Source organism: Ambystoma mexicanum, chromosome 8, assembly GCF_040938575.1.
Source record: "Ambystoma mexicanum isolate Mex_15411 chromosome 8, UKY_AmexF1_1, whole genome shotgun sequence".
Classification (NCBI taxonomy): domain Eukaryota; kingdom Metazoa; phylum Chordata; class Amphibia; order Caudata; family Ambystomatidae; genus Ambystoma; species Ambystoma mexicanum.
The window spans coordinates 59,971,110-59,987,393 of record NC_090929.1 but is presented as its reverse complement, the minus strand read 5'-3'; the positions used below and the strand labels follow the sequence as shown (position 1 = coordinate 59,987,393).

General features: G+C 50.1%; 1 protein-coding gene across 1 annotated transcript in view; it reads right to left on the bottom strand.

Annotated features, from left to right (window-relative positions):
* The window catches only part of LAMC3 (laminin subunit gamma 3), a 1,037,231-nt gene that overhangs the window by 79,955 nt on the left and 940,992 nt on the right, over positions 1-16,284 (bottom strand). The window contains exon 24 of the mRNA XM_069609277.1: positions 662-764. Within this exon, the coding sequence (XP_069465378.1) occupies positions 662-764 (103 nt within the window). The remainder of the gene's footprint in view (positions 1-661; positions 765-16,284) is intronic.

Here is a 16,284-nt window from a genome sequence, read left to right as displayed (position 1 = left end):
GGGAGGTCGGGTTGGCAGCTGGGTGGCACGGAGCTCTGAGCTGCACTCACGTGAAGGGCCGTGTTTGTTGTGGGAATGCTGGGGTGGTGAGTGCTGTGCTGGCCTCGCATCACTCTTCAGCACTCAGCCTCTGGCCCCTGGGCCTTGGAGCTGGCAGGCGCTGTTGCTGCATGGCCTGTGTTAGTCTTGGCACCTTCTGGTTTGTGGGTTCTCTGTTGGGTGTCAGTTATTTTGGGTGTTTTGGGGGCGGGGGGCATTGTCGCTACTGCCGTGGGCAGTCGTGTTGCTTGGCCTGGGCGCCCCTTCCGCCAGGTGGGGGCTGTTCGGAGCTTGCATAGACCTTTGCTGCTTGTGGAAGCCAAGCGCCAGTGTGCTCAGTTTCTCCTGTGTGGAATTAGGGGTGCCCCGTTAAGTTCCAGTGGGCACTCACCGGAGATGTTGCGGCCCTAGGGCGCCCACGAGCTCGGGGGCAGGATTCCAATGGTGGGCCAAGCACAAGGAGTCAGACAGGCGCACAGGAACCGGGTTCTTCTGACCTGCACACAACAACTGGTGTTTCCCAGCAGCCTCGATCTCGCCCTCTCACACTAACAACACCGCTCTCTCTTTTCATACAGGGCCCAAAGGGGGCTAGACGAGGCCGCCCCCGCTTAGCCCTTACCCTCCAGCTCCCCGAGTATGGCCACCGCTTCATTCACCGCCTTTTCTCCATCCAGGACTGCCACCGATGCCAGGTGGAGCGCAGAGCGGGCCCTTGCTGGTAGCTGCCAAAAAGGAGAAGAGAGGTCAAGACAAGGACAGGTGCCAGAAGGTGCAGACAAGGAGGTCACAAGTGCCACCACAGTACGTACCCTAGAAGCCGGAGACGAGAGAAAGCACAGCTGAAAACAGGTTGTAGGTCTCTAAATGTTGCAAATAAGGAGAGCAGAGCCCACAGCATGATGTATGTGCCTAGAAGCTGCAGATAAGGAGAGCAGAGCCCACAGCATGATGTATGTGCCTAGAAGCTGCAGATAAGGAGAGCAGAGCCCACAGCATGATGTATGTGCCTAGAAGATGTAGATAAGGAGAGTAGAGCTCACAGCGTGATATATGTGCCTAGAAGCCGCAGATAAGAAGAGCAGAGCTCACAGCATGATGTATGTGTCTAGAAGCTGCAGATAAGGAGAGCAGAGCCCACAGCATGATGTATGTGCCTAGAAGCTGCAGATAAGGAGAGCAGAGCCCACAGCATGATGTATGTGCCTAGAAGATGTAGATAAGGAGAGTAGAGCTCACAGCGTGATATATGTGCCTAGAAGCCGCAGATAAGAAGAGCAGAGCTCACAGCATGATGTATGTGTCTAGAAGCTGCAGATAAGGAGAGCAGAGCCCACAGCATGATGTATGTGCCTAGAAGCTGTAGATAAGGAGAGCAGAGCTTGCGGCGTGATATATGTGCCTAGAAGCCGCAGATAAGAAGAGCAGAGCTCACAGCGTGATGTATGTGCCTAGAAGCTGCAGATAAGGAGATCAGAGCCCACAGCATGATGTATGTGCCTAGAAGCTGTAGATAAGGAGAGCAGAGCTTGCGGCGTGATATATGTGCCTAGAAGCTGCAGATAAGGAGAGCAAAGCTCACAGCGTGATATATGTGCCTAGAAGCTGCAGATAAGGAGAGCAGAGCTCACGGCATGATCTATGTGTCTATGTGCCTAGAAGCTGCAGATAAGGCAAGCAGAGCAAATGGCATGATCTGTGTGCCTATGTGCCTAGAAGCTGCAGATAAGGAGGGCAGAGCTCACAGCGTGATATATGTGCCTAGAAGCTGCAGATAAGGAGAGCAGAGCTCACACCGTGATATATGTGCCTAGAAGCTGCAGATCAGGAGAGCAGAGCTCACAGCATGATATATGTGCCTAGAAGCTGCAGATAAGGAGTGCAGAGCTCACGGCATGATCTATGTGCATATGTGCCTAGAAGCAGCAGATAAGGAGAGCAGAGCTCATAGCATGATATATCTGCCTAGAAGCTGCAAATAAGGAGAGCACAGCTTCCGGCATGATATATGTGCCTAGAAGCTGCAGATAAGGAGAGCAGAGCTCACGGCATGATCTATGTGCCTATGTGCCTAGAAGCTGCAGATAAGGAAAGCAGAGCTCCTGACATGATATATGTGCCTAGAAGCTGCAGATATGGAGAGCAGAGCTCACGGCATGATCTATGTGCCTATGTGCCTAGAATCTGCAGATAAGCAGAGCAGTGCTCACAGCGTGATATATGTGCCTAGAAGCTGCAGTTAAGGAGAGCAGAGCTCACGCCGTGATATATGTACCTACAAGCTGCAGATCAGGAGAGCAGAGCTCATAGCGTGATATATGTGCCTAGAAGCTGCAGATAAGTAGAGCAGAGCTCCCGGCGTGATATATGTGCCTAGAAGCTGCAGATCAGGAGAGCAGAGCTCACAGCATGATCTATGTGCCTATGTGCCTAGAAGCTGCAGATAAGGAGTGCAGAGCTCACAGCGTGATATATGTGCCTAGAAGCTGCAGATAAGTATAGCATAGTTCACAGCATGATGTATGTGCCTAGAAGCTGCAGATAAGGAGAGCAGAGCTCACAGCGTGATATATGTGCCTAGAAGCCGCAGATAAGAAGAGCAGAGCTCACAGCATGATGTATGTGCCTAGAAGCTGCAGATAAGGAGAGCAGAGCCCACAGCATGATGTATGTGCCTAGAAGCTGCAGATAAGTAGAGCAGAGCTCACAGCATGATGTATGTGCCTAGAAGCTGCAGATAAGTAGAGCAGAGTTCCCGGCGTGATATATGTGCCTAGAAGCTGCAGATAAGTAGAGCATAGTTCACAGCATGATGTATGTGCCTAGAAGCTGCAGATAAGGAGAGCAGAGCTCACAGCGTGATATATGTATCTAGAAGCTGGAGATGATATATGCGCCTAGGAGAGCAGAGTTGAACACATGCAGAATGCGACTAGAAGATGCAGACAAATAAAGAAGATGGATGAGGGCATGCAGGATAGGCTGAGAAGCTGCAGACAATGAGAGCGGAGGCAATAGATGAAGCTTGGGCCGAGAAGCTGCAGAAAAGGAGATCAGAGACGAGAGAATGCAGGAGGTGCCTAGAAGCTTCAGGAAACGAGAGCGGAGACAAAAGCACGCAGGATGGGCTCCGAAGCTGCAGAAAATAAGAGCAGAGATGAGAGAATGCAGGAAGTGCCTAGAAGCTGCAGTAAATAATAGCTGCGGCGATAGCATGGACTGAGAAGCTGCAGGAAATGGGAGCAGAGACGAGAGCCTGCAGAATAGGTCGAGAAGTTGCAGAAAATGAGAGCAGACATGAGAGCATGCAGGAGGTGCCTAGAACCTGCAGACAATGAGAGAAGAGACTAGAGCACGCAGGATGGGCTGAGGAGATGGAGAAAATTAGAAGCTACAGACAATGAGAGTGGAGATGAGAGTCTGCAGAATGGGTCGAGAAGTTGCAGAAACTGAGAGCCGACATGGGAGCATGCAGGAGGTGCCTAAAGACTGAAGACAATGAGAGCCGAGATGAGCATGAAGGATGGGCCGAGAAGTTGCATAAAATGAGAGCAGACATGAGAGCAAGTAGGATAGGATGAGAAGTTGCAGATAATGAGAGCAGAGATGAGAGCATGCAGGAGGTGCCTAGAACCTGCAGACAATGAGAGAAGAGACGAGAGCATGCAGGATGTGCCTAGAAGCTGCAGAAAATGAGAGCAGAGAGCAGAGATTAAGCATGCAGGGTGTGCCAATAAGCTGCAGCAAATGAGATGGCAGGAAATGAGATCAGAGATGAGAGCACGCAGGATGGGCTGAGAAGCTACAGACAATGAGAGAAGAAACGGGAGCACAAAGGGGGGGGGGCTAGGAGCAACAAACAATGAAAGCAGAGATGGGAGCATGAAGCATGGGCCGAGAAGCTGCAGAAAATGAGAGCAGATGCGATAAAATGCAGGATGGTCTGTGAAGCTGCAAAAAATGAGAAGCCGAAGGATACATGAGAAGCTGCAGAACATGACAGCAGAGATGGAAGCATGCAGGAGGTGCCTAGAAGCTGCAGACAATGAGCGAAGACATAGAGCATATAGGATAGGACGTAAGGCTGCAGATAATGAGGGAAGGGGTGAGAGAATGTAGGATGTATCTAGAAGCTGCAGAAAATGAGAGTGGAGATGAGCATGCAAGATGGGCTGAGAAGCTGCAGAAAATGAAAGTGGAGTTGAGAGCCTGCAAAATGGGCTGAGAAGCTGCAGGAAATAAAAGTGGATATGAGAGCATGCAGGATGTGCCTAGAAGCGGCAGACAATGAGAGCAGAGATGAGCATGCAAGAGGTGCCTAGAAGCTGCAGACACAGAGAGCAGAGATGAGAGCGTGCAGGAGGTGCCTAGAAGCTGTAGACAACGAGAGCAGAGATATGATATGATATGGCATTTATAACGCGCCTATACACAAGTGTTTCAAAGCGCGACGAGGCCAGGGAGGGGGAACAGAGGGAAGACAGAGACAGCGATCCTTCTAGCCCAGGTGTCATTCAGATCGCACAAGTGCATGGGAAATGGGGAAAGTGCCAGGGAGAGGGGGAGGGGATAGTGCAGTACATGGGATAGTAGAATAAATAACAATACATAAATGTACGTCCAGCTGGTGGCAAGTGCAAGGGTAAGTGCAGACATCCAGTGTCAAGTGCTGGTGGGGGACTGTAGGTATGCAGAGACAGTCCCCAAGTGCGGGGGTTGCTAGGAAGGCAGTGCAGGTGTGCGACTGGCCATGGAGGGGACCTAGGCCCGAGATCAGAGGGTGGCCAGATAACCAGTGCATTTTCAGACAGAAATTTAGCAGGGGAGAGGAGGAGAAAAAGCAGAAGCAAAGAGAAAGGTTTTGAGGTGCTTCCGGAACCGGAGATGATTCTCCTCAAGTTTCAGTTAGGCAGGGAGGCTGTTCCAGATGGAGGCCCTAGCCGAAGAGAGAGAGACCTACCACCAACTCATTGCATGGAGACGCGACTGACCCTGAGGGAGTTGGAGGTGGATGAGCGAAGAGTTTGAGAAGGAAGATATTTAGGAAGGGAGGGTTGAAGGTATTGAGGCCCCGGGCCCCAGAAGGGCTTGTAGACAATGCAGAGGGTTTTGGATTCAATCCTCACAGCCACTGGGAGCCAGTGCATAGATTTAATTCCTTGAGAGATACGATCCCTGGGTTTGAGGCCAAGGACAAGTCTTGCAGTCCTGCTCTGAATGAGTTGCAGAGGGCGGAGAGTAGAGGCAGGCAGATGTAGAAAGAAGCTGTTGCAATAGTCCAGCCTAGAGAGAACCAGTGCTATTGAGACAGTGAGCTTCTGGGGGAAGGAGAGGAAAGGAAGAATACCTCTGAGGATGTGCAGTTGGTAGTGTGTCTTCTTGGAGACGTCAGAGATGTGAGGAGAGAAGGAGAGTGTGGAGTCGAAGACGACCCCGAGGTTTTTAGCCTCATAGGTGGGAGCAGGAAGAGGGCCAAGAGAGCCCAGCCAGAGAGTGACATGAAAGGAGGGAGCGGGTGTGCCGATGAGGAGAATCTCAGTCTTACTGGCATTACGGCAGAGATCATTGGCGGCACACCACTCCTGGATAGCAGACAGACAGTCAGAGATGAGAGAACGAGAAGAGGTGGCAGAAAGGAGCCTGAAAATGAGCTGAGTGTCATCCGCATGGCACTGGAAGTTCGGGCAGAGCGCAGCAAAGCGGTGGGCAAGAAGTGCCAGGTATTGGTTGAACAGCCAGGGAGAGAGGTTAGACCCCTGGGGAACACCACAGGTAGAGATAGAGATAGAGGAGAGGAAGGACCCAATTTGAACCTGGGAGGGTCGATCAGAGAGGAAAAAAGTCAGCCACGCCAGGGCCTGACCGGTGATACCCAGGTTATCACGGAGACGATTGAGCAGGATGGCATGGTGAGCAGGCAGGAGGTGCCTAGAAGCTGCAGACAATGAAAGCAGAGATGAGAGCTTGCAGGATGGGCCTAGAAGCTGCAGACAATGAGAGCAGAGATGAGAGCTTGCATGATGGGCCAAGAAGCTGCAGACAATGAGAGCAGAGATGAGAGCTTGCAGGATGGGCTGAGAAGCTGCAAAGGGTCAGATGAGTGGGAAGACCCTTTGCATAAAATACACTTTCCCTTTACTCAGAGTCCTTGGGTTTGTGTAGTGGAGACCTGCACATTCTGCTTAATGCCAGCTCCTGATTATAGAGTATGTTAGATCATCCATTTCTTTTATTACTCAGTTCAATGAAAATCCGAACTTGAAATTGAGTTATTTTAATGTAGGAGGAGTAAAATGTACCGGGCCTCATTGCAGTTTCACTGGTCCGGAAAAATTGCAGGTAAAATTGCTGGTGATTCCGGCACCGGAAATCTTCCCAGACTGGGGAAACACAAGATTGCCAATGGGTGGACTGACTTACCTCCAGGCCTGACCTGACGATAAATCAGGCCCTCAAAACATTGCTGCAATATGCCCCCCACCCACCCTCGGCAGAGGGGCTGGGGGTGGGCTGACATGACTGTGATGGGGATTTCAGAGTACTGCCAGTTCTCATCAGTGAGGCTATATCTCGCCCTCTTATTGAGGGCATAAGATATTCAAGCAAACGCTGAACACAGGTGACTTCAAGTGTCTAGGACGAGTATGCTCATCCTTTTTGCATAGACTTGATTAAACCTCAGCAGTTAAGGGGTAGATCTACATAGTATAAAATACGGCAAATGAAGCCCCCGAGGTCTCGACATTTAGCGTGTAGTGTGAAATCATTGAGTCTGGGGGTAACTCATCCTGCAGCTCTATGCGTTCCCGATACGGAGACCCTTAACAGTTCAACCCATATGGCCACCATGCCTGCTAAACTGAACGACTGTACAGGGGGACTCTTCAACCTTGAAAGACACCGGTACAAGAGGTCATCACACTAATCCCCCTACTCAGGCTTAGGGAAGACAGCTTCTTTCCCTCAAAACCAGGACAAAGGCTCACCAAGAGTTAAAAACACAGAACAAGGCTGGGGAGGCAAGCAAAATATCACTGACCAATCCGCAAGCAGAGAATAAAGAAATGAACCTCAAGCAGCACCCGGCCAATGAGCAAGAGAAGGAAGAACAATGGCCCGGCTAAGATGGAAATCTGACAAAACCGAGGATATGAGGAGAGAGGAAGAGAAGGCACCCGGTTCTCAGGGTGGAAAGGCAAACAGGGTTCTCTTTTCCCCAATGTGGACGAGCAATGCAGTGGGGAGAATCTGTACCGGTTCCGGGATCAAGGGCTTCAAAGGAGTAGATTGGAGAACCTTGAAGACTCGGTGGAAGAAACCAGGCAGGAACAGGGTGATCTGACTCTTGGTCCAGAAAGTTTTATTAACAGCCTAGAGGCATCAGACGCGCCCTGAAGCAGCATCAGACGAGGTTACCCCTAGACCCCAATGGTGGCTGATTGGGTTGTGAGAGAAGAAACAGTAAGACTTACAGAAAACCATCCTCGAAAGCAGCCCCAGTTCACGGCAGAGCCACAAGAAAGGGGAGCGGAAGGTATGCCAATGAGTCCAGGGTCATGAGGATCTAGATTGTGTAGAGCATGCAGCTACCCCCTGTTTCCCCAAACAATACCTGTGCTCAGACTTCAGACAGTTCCTTACCCTCAATCCAAGGGAAGACTGGACTTGCAATACTGGCCAACCGAGCAGCAAATGAGGGGAAGGAAGGAACTACATCTGAACCCTCACCATCTGGAGAAGTAGAGGGAACCAAGCGCCTCATCTCCACCGGGCTACCACCATGAACACAAAAGGTCCCTCCCTTCTCATTTTGTACCCCTCAAAATCGGAAGAAATGTTGAAAAGACAATCACAACTTTGGCCACAGAAAAATCGAATCCTCCATGTCTCACCCTGACCACCAAGCCTGCGGCTTCCAAATCCTTGCTGAAAAGTCAGTTTGTATTTTTAGGCAAAGAGACACTGCACTGGATTACTGCAACTCTTCCAAATCAGACAGAATAGATTGGGGTCAGGGAGAAATCCATGGGGAAGGGGAACCCCCTGCTGCGCCCGTCTGCTGGAAACATGTCTGGGGGTGCTTGGGGTCTCCTGCAGAAGGGATGGGACCTAGCAGATAAGGCTCTTACTGCCCTTTTTGGGGTGGGACCAAACCTGATTTGTATATGGTCTTTCCCCTTTTGTCATGGCTCGGCAGGCGAAGAACGATGGTCTGGAGGGTTACCCAGAGCAATGCCAGAGGTTAAGATTAATTCCATACCTTCCAGCCCTCACCCTATTTTGTTTTGCGTAAGTCACCCCAAGAGGGACGAGTATGCCCAGACGTGGGTCCCGTGCCTGCTGGGCCAAGAGATAGAAGCTACTCCTCACTGATGAGGGCCAACAAGGCTGAAACATGTTTGGGGATGCTGGTGGTTTTGTGCAGACGGGGTGTGACCAAGCAGTTTGGGCTGGACTGCCCTTTTGGGGTGTGATCAAGCCTGATTTGCATATGGTCTTTCCCCTTTTGTAATGGCTCGGCAGGTGAAGACCGATGGTCTGGAGGGTTGCCCAGAGCAAAGCCAGAGGGTAGGATTAATTCCAAACCTTCCAGCCATCACCTCATTTCTGGCGTCCGTCTTCTGGAACATTCTTCACTGCTGCTATGTCAGAGGTTTGATGAGAGTGAATTCTGAACAGCAGAGCCATAGCGACTATATTGATGCCAAAGCTCTGAACCTTGTGGACTCTTTAGATGAGACATTCTGTGCAGCTCTGGTTGGGGTCAACAGTTCTCTCCAATTCCAGGAAAAGGAAACCTGCGGAGCCCACCATAGACCCTGCCATCTTCACAGCAAGCCGAACAAGAGCAATTCCGATGCCAACCTCTGAAGGGAGGGACCACTTCTGGTCACTGCATGGCAATCCTGGAAATGCCCGACCACATGCATGTGGCTATGTTCCCCTGAACACCAAGACAGTGACTGACGAGTGTTGATCTGAGTGACAGGAGAGAGCGCACAAAAACGGCAAGCCAGAGAAAGATGAGTGCTTATCTGAGTGACAGGAGAGCATGTGCAAGAAGCGCAAACCAGTGAAGTATGAGTGCTTATCTGAGTGACAGGAGAGCACGTGCAAGTACGGCAAGCCAGAGAAAGTTGAGTGCTTATCTAAGTGACAGAAGAGCACGTGCAAGAACCGCAAACCAGTGAAGGATGAGTGCTTATCGAGTGACAGGAGAGTGTGTGCAATAACGGCAAACCAGTGAAGCATGAGTCAACATCTGAGTGACAGGAGAGCGAGTGCAAGAGCGGCAAGCCAGAGAAAGATGAGTGCTTATCTGAGTGACAGGGGAGCGTGTGCAAGAACGGCAAACCAGTGAAGGATGAGTGCTTATCTGAGTGACAGGAGAGCGCGTGCAAGTATGGCAAAGCAGAGAAATATGAGTGCTTATCTGAGTGACAGGGGAGCGTGTGCAATAACGGCAAGCCAGACAAGGATGAGTGCTTATCTGAGTGACAGGAGAGCGCTTGCAAGAATGGCAAACCAGTGAAGGATGAGTGAACATCTGAGTGACAGGAGAGTGTGTGCAAGAACGGCAAGCCAGTGAGGAATGAGTGAACATCTGAGTGACAGGCGAGTGCGTGCAAGAATGGCAAGCCAGAGAAAGATGAGTGGTTATCTGAGTGACAAGAGAGTGCGTGCAAGAACGGAAAACCAGTGAAGGATGAGTGAACAACTGAGTGACAAAAGAGCACGCGCAAGAACAGCAAACCAGTGAAGGATGAGTGAACATCTGAGTGACACGAGAGCGCGTGCAGGAACGGCAAGCCTGAGAAAGATGAGTGCTTATCTGAGTGACAGGAGAGCGCATGCAAGAATGGCAAACCAGTGAAGGATGAGTGAACATCTGAGTGACAGCAGTGAGTGAGTGCAAGTATGGCAAGCCAGAGAAAGATGAGTGCTTATCTGAGTGACAGGAGAGTGCGTGCAAGAACGGCAAACCATTGAAGGATGAGTGAACATCTGAGTGATAGCAGTGAGCGTGAAAGAATAGCAAACCAGTGAAGGATGAGTGAATATCTGAGTGACAGGAGAGCGCGTGCAAGAATGGAAAACCAGTGCAAGATGAGTGCTTATCTGAGTGACAGGAGAGTGAGTGCATGCAAGAACGGCAAACCATTGAAGGATGAGTGAACATCTGAGTGAAAGGAGAGAGCATGAAAGAGCAGCAAACCAGTGAAGGATGAGTGAACATCTGAGTGACAGGAGAGTGCTTGCAAGAATGGCACACCAGTGAAGGATGAGTGAACATCTGAGTGACAGGAGAGCGTGCGCAAGAACGGCAAGCCAGTGAAGGAATGAGCGAACATCTGAGTGACAGGAGAGCCCATGCAAGAACGGCAAGCCAGAGAAAGATGAGTGCTTATCTGAGTGACAGGAGAGCACGTGCAAGAACAGCAAACCAGTGAAGGATGAGTGAACATATGAGTGACAGGAGAGTGCGTGCAAGAACGGCAAACCAGTGAAGGATGAGTGAACATCTGAGTGGCAGCAGTGAGCGTGAAAGAACAGCAAACCAGTGGAGGATGAGTGAACATCTGAGTGACAGGAGAGCGCGTGCAAGAACGGCAAACCAGTGAAGGATGAGTGAACATCTGAGTGACAGCAGTGAGCGTGAAAGAACAGCAAACCAGTGAAGGATGAGTGAACATCAGAGTGACAGGAGAGCGCGTGCAAGAACGGCAAACCAGTGAAGGATGAGTGCACAGATGAGTGACAGGAGAGCGCGTGCAAGAACGGCAAGCCAGAGAAAGATGAGTACTTATCTGAGTGACAGGAGAGCGCGTGCAAGAATGGCAAACCAGTGAAGGATGAGTGAACATCTGAGTGACAGCAGTGAGCGCGTGCATGTACGGCAAGCCAGAGAAGGATGAGTGCTTATCTGAGTGACAGGAGAGCACGTGCAAGAACAGCAAACCAGTGAAGGATGAGTGAACAACTGAGTGACAGGAGAGCGTGTGCAAGAACGGCAAGCCAATGAGGGATTAGTGAACATCTGAGTGACACGAGAGTGCGTGCAAGAATGGCAAACCAGTGAAGGATGAGTGAACATCTGAGTGACAGCAGCGAGCGAAAAAAGAACAGCAAACTAGTGAAGGATGAGTGAACATCTGAGTGACAGGAGAGCGTGTGCAAGAACGTCAAACCAGTGAAGGATGAGTGAACATCTGGGTGGCAGGAGAGCGCGTGCAAGAACGGCAAACCAGTGAAAGATGAGTGCTTATCTGAGAGACAGGAGAGTGTGTGCACGAATGGCAAACCATTGAAGGATGAGTGAACATCTGAGTGACAGGAGAGCGCATGCCAGAATGGCACACCAGTGAAGGATGAGTGAACATCTGAGTGACATGAGAGCGTGTGCAAGAACGGCAAGCCAGAGAAAGATGAGTGCTTATCTGAGTGACAGGGGAGCGTGTGCAAGAAGGCAAACCAGTGAAGGATGAGTGAACATCTGAGTGACAGCAGTGAGTGTGAAAGAACAGCAAACCATTGAAGGATGAGTGAACATCTGAGTGACAGGAGAGCGCATGCAAGAACGGCAAACCAGTGAAGGATGAGTGAACATCTGAGTGACAGGAGAGTGCATGCAAGAACGGCAAACCAGTGAAGGATGAGTGAACATCTGAGTGACAGGAGAGCGTGCGCAAGAACGGCAAACCAGTGAAGGATGAGTGAACATCTGAGTGACAGGAGAGCGCGTGCAAGTACAGCAAGCCAGTGAGGAATGAGAGAACATCTGCGTGACAGGAGAGCTCGTGCAAGAACGGCAAACCAGTGAAGGATGAGTGAACATCTGAGTGACAGGAGAGTGTGTGCAAAAATGGCAAGGCAGTGAAGGATGAGTGAACATCTGAGTGACAGGAGAGCACATGCAAGAATGGCAAACCAGTGAAGGATGAGTACTTATCTGAGTGACAGGATAGCACGTGCAAGAACGGCAAACCAGTGAGGGATGAGTGAACATCTGAGTGACCGGAGAGCACGTGAAAGAACGGCAAGCCAGAGAAGGATGAGTGCTTATCTGAGTGACAGGAGAGCATAGGTAATAACGGAAAGTCAGAGAAAGATGAGTGCTTATCTGAGTGACAGGAGAGCGTGTGCAAGAACAGCAAGCTAGTGAGGGATTAGTGAACATCTGAGTGACAGGAGAGCGCGTGCAAGAACAGCAAGCTAGAGAAAGATGAGTGCTTATCTGAGTGACAGGAGAGTGTGTGCAAGAACGGCAAACCAGTGAAGGATGAGTGAACATCTGAGTGACACGAGAGTGCGTGCAAGAATGGCAAACCAGTGAAGGATGAGTGAACATCTGAGTGACAGCAGCGTAAAGGAACAGCAAACTAGTGAAGCGTGCAAGAACGTCAAACCAGTGAAGGATGAGTGCTTATCTGAGTGACAGGAGAGTGCGTGCAAGAACGGCAAACCATTGAAGGATGAGTGAACATCCGAGAGACAGCAGTGAGTGTGAAAGAACAGCAAACCAGTGAAGGATGAGTGAACATCTGAGTGACAGCAGTAAGCGTGAAAGAAAAGCAAACCAGTGAAGGATGAGTGAACATCTGAGTGACAGGAGAGCATGTGCAAGAACGGCAAACCAGTGAAAGATGAGTGCTTATCTGAGTGACAGGAGACTATGTGCAAGAACGGCAAACCATTGAAGGATGAGTGAACATCCGAGAGACAGCAGTGAGTGTGAAAGAACAGCAAACCAGTGAAGGATTAGTGAACATCTGAGTGACAGGAGAGCACGTGCAAGAACGGAAAACCAGTGAAAGATGAGTGCTTATCTGAGTGACAGGAGAGTGCGTGCAAGAATGGCAACCCATTGAAGGATGAGTGAACATCTAAGTGACAGGAGAGCGCGTGCAAGAACGGCAAGCCAGAGAAAGATGAGTGCTTATCTGAGTGACAGGAGAGCGCGTGCAAGAAGGCAAACCAGTGAAGGATGAGTGAACATCTGAGTGACAGCAGTGAGTTTGAAAGAACAGCAAACCATTGAAGGATGAGTGAACATCTGAGTGACAGGAGAGTGCGTGCAAGAATGGCAAACCAGTGAAGGATGAGTGAACATCTGAGTGACAGGAGAGCACGTGCAAGAATGGCAAGCCAGTGAAGGATGAGTGAACATCTGAGTGACAGGTGAGCGTGTGCAAGAACGGCAAACCAGCGAAAGATGAGTGCTTATCTGAGTGACAGGAGAGAGTTTTCAAGAACGGCAAACCAGTGAGGAATGAGAGAACATCTGAGTGACAGGAGAGTGCGTGCAAGAACGGCAAACCAGTGAAGGATGAGTGAACATGTGAGTGACAGGAGAGTGTGTGCAAGAATGGCAAGCCAGTGAAGGATGAGTGAACACCTGAGTGACAGGAGCGAGTGTGCAAGAACGGCAAACCAGTGAGGAATGAGAGAACATCTGAGTGACAGGAGAGTGCGTGCAAGAACGGCAAACCAGTGAAGGATGAGTGAGCATCTGAGTGACAGGAGAGCGTGTGCAAGAATGGAAAGCCAGTGAAGGATGAGTGAACATCTGAGTGACAGGAGAGCGTGTGCAAGAACGGTAAGCCAGTGAAGGATGAGTGAACATCTAAGTGACAGGAGAGAGCGTGAAAGAACAGCAAACCAGTGAAGGATGAGTGAACATCTGAGTGACAGGAGAGCACTTGCAAGAATGGCAAACCAGTGAAGGATGAGTGAACATCTGAGTGACAGGAGAGCGTGTGCAAGAATGGCAAACCAGTGAAGGATGAGTGAACATCTGAGTGACAGGTGAGCGTATGCAAGAACGGCAAACAAGTGAAAGATGAGTGCTTATCTGAGTGACAGGAGAGTGCGTGCAAGAACGGCAAGCCAGTGAAGGATGAGTGAACATCTGAGTGACAGGAGAGAGTGTGCAAGAACGGCAAACCAGTGAGGAATGAGAGAACATCTGAGTGACAGGAGAGTGCGTGCAAGAACGGCAAACCAGTGAAGGATGAGTGAACATGTGAGTGACAGGAGAGTGTGTGCAAGAATGGAAAGCCAGTGAAGGATGAGTGAACATCTGAGTGACAGGAGAGCACATGTAAGAACGGCAAGCCAGTGAAGGATGAGTGAACATCTGAGTGACAGGAGAGCGCATGCAAGAACGGCAAACCAGTGAAGGATGAGTACTTATCTGAGTGACAGGAGAGCATGTGCAAGAACTGCAAACCAGTGAGGGATGAGTGAACATCTGAGTGACCGGAGAGCATGTGAAAGAACGGCAAGCCAGAGAAGGATGAGTGCTTATCTGAGTGACAGGAGAGTGCGTGCAATAACGGAAAGCCAGAGAAAGATGAGTGCTTATCTGAGTCACAGGAGAGCGTGTGCAAGAATGGCAAGCCAGTGAAGGATGATTGAACATCTGAGTGACAGGAGAGCGTTTGCAAGAACGGTAAGCCAGTGAAGGATGAGTGAACATCTAAGTGACAGGAGAGCGTGTGCAAGAATGGCAAACCATTGAAGGATGAGTGAACATCTAAGTGACAGGAGAGTGCGTGCACGAATGGCAAACCAGTGAAGGATGAGTGAACATCTGAGTGACAGGAGAGCACGTGCAAGAATGGCAAGCCAGTGAAGGATGAGTGAACATCTGAGTGACAGGTGAGCGTGTGCAAGAACGGCAAACAAGTGAAAGATGAGTGCTTATCTGAGTGACAGGAGAGTGCGTGCAAGAACGGCAAGCCAGTGAAGGATGAGTGAACATCTGAGTGACAGGAGAGAGTGTGCAAGAACGGCAAACCAGTGAGGAATGAGAGAACATCTGAGTGACAGGAGAGTGCGTGCAAGAACGGCAAACCAGTGAAGGATGAGTGAACATGTGAGTGACAGGAGAGTGTGTGCAAGAATGGCAAGCCAGTGAAGGATGAGTGAACATCTGAGTGACAGGAGAGAGTGTGCAAGAAGGGCAAACCAGTGAGGAATGAGAGAACATCTGAGTGACAGGAGAGTGCGTGCAAGAACGGTAAACCAGTGAAGGATGAGTGAACATGTGAGTGACAGGAGAGTGTGTGCAAGAATGGCAAGCCAGTGAAGGATGAGTGAACATCTGAGTGACAGGAGAGCACATGCAAGAACGGCAAGCCAGTGAAGGATGAGTGAACATCTGAGTGACAGGAGAGCGCATGCAAGAACGGCAAACCAGTGAAGGATGAGTACTTATCTGAGTGACAGGAGAGCACGTGCAAGAACTGCAAACCAGTGAGGGATGAGTGAACATCTGAGTGACCGGAGAGCACGTGAAAGAACGGCAAGCCAGAGAAGGATGAGTGCTTATCTGAGTGACAGGAGAGTGCGTGCAATAACGGAAAGCCAGAGAAAGATGAGTGCTTATCTGAGTCACAGGAAAGCGTGTGCAAGAATGGCAAGCCAGTGAAGGATGAGTGAACATCTAAGTGACAGGAGACAGCGTGAAAGAACAGCAAACCAGTGAAGGATGAGTGAACATCTGAGTGACAGGAGAGCACTTGCAAGAATGGCAAACCAGTGAAGGATGAGTGAACATCTGAGTGACAGGAGAGCGTGTGCAAGAATGGCAAACCATTGAAGGATGAGTGAACATCTGAGTGACAGGAGAGTGCGTGCAAGAATGGCAAACCAGTGAAGGATGAGTGAACATCTGAGTGACAGGAGAGCACGTGCAAGAATGGCAAGCCAGTGAAGGATGAGTGAACATCTGAGTGACAGGTGAGCGTGTTCAAGAACGGCAAACAAGTGAAAGATGAGTGCTTATCTGAGTGACAGGAGAGTGCGTGCAATAACGGAAATCCAGAGAAAGATGAGTGCTTATCTGAGTCACAGGAGAGCGTGTGCAAGAATGGCAAGCCAGTGAAGGATGAGTGAACATCTGAGTGACAGGAGAGCGTGTGCAAGAACGGTGAGCCAGTGAAGGATGAGTGCTTATCTGAGTGACAGGAGAGCGTGTGCAAGAACGGCAAGCCAGTGAAGGATGAGTGATTATCTGAGCGACAGGAGAGCATGTGCAAGAATGGCAAGCCAGTGAGGGATGAGTGAATATCTGAGTGACAGGAGAGCGCATGCAAAAAGGCAAACCAGAGAAAGATGAGTGCTTATCTGAGTGACAGGAGAGTGCATGCAAGAACGGCAAACCATTGAAGGATGAGTGAACATCTAAGTGACAGGAGAGAGCGTGAAAGAACAGCAAACCAGTGAAGAATGAGTGAACAT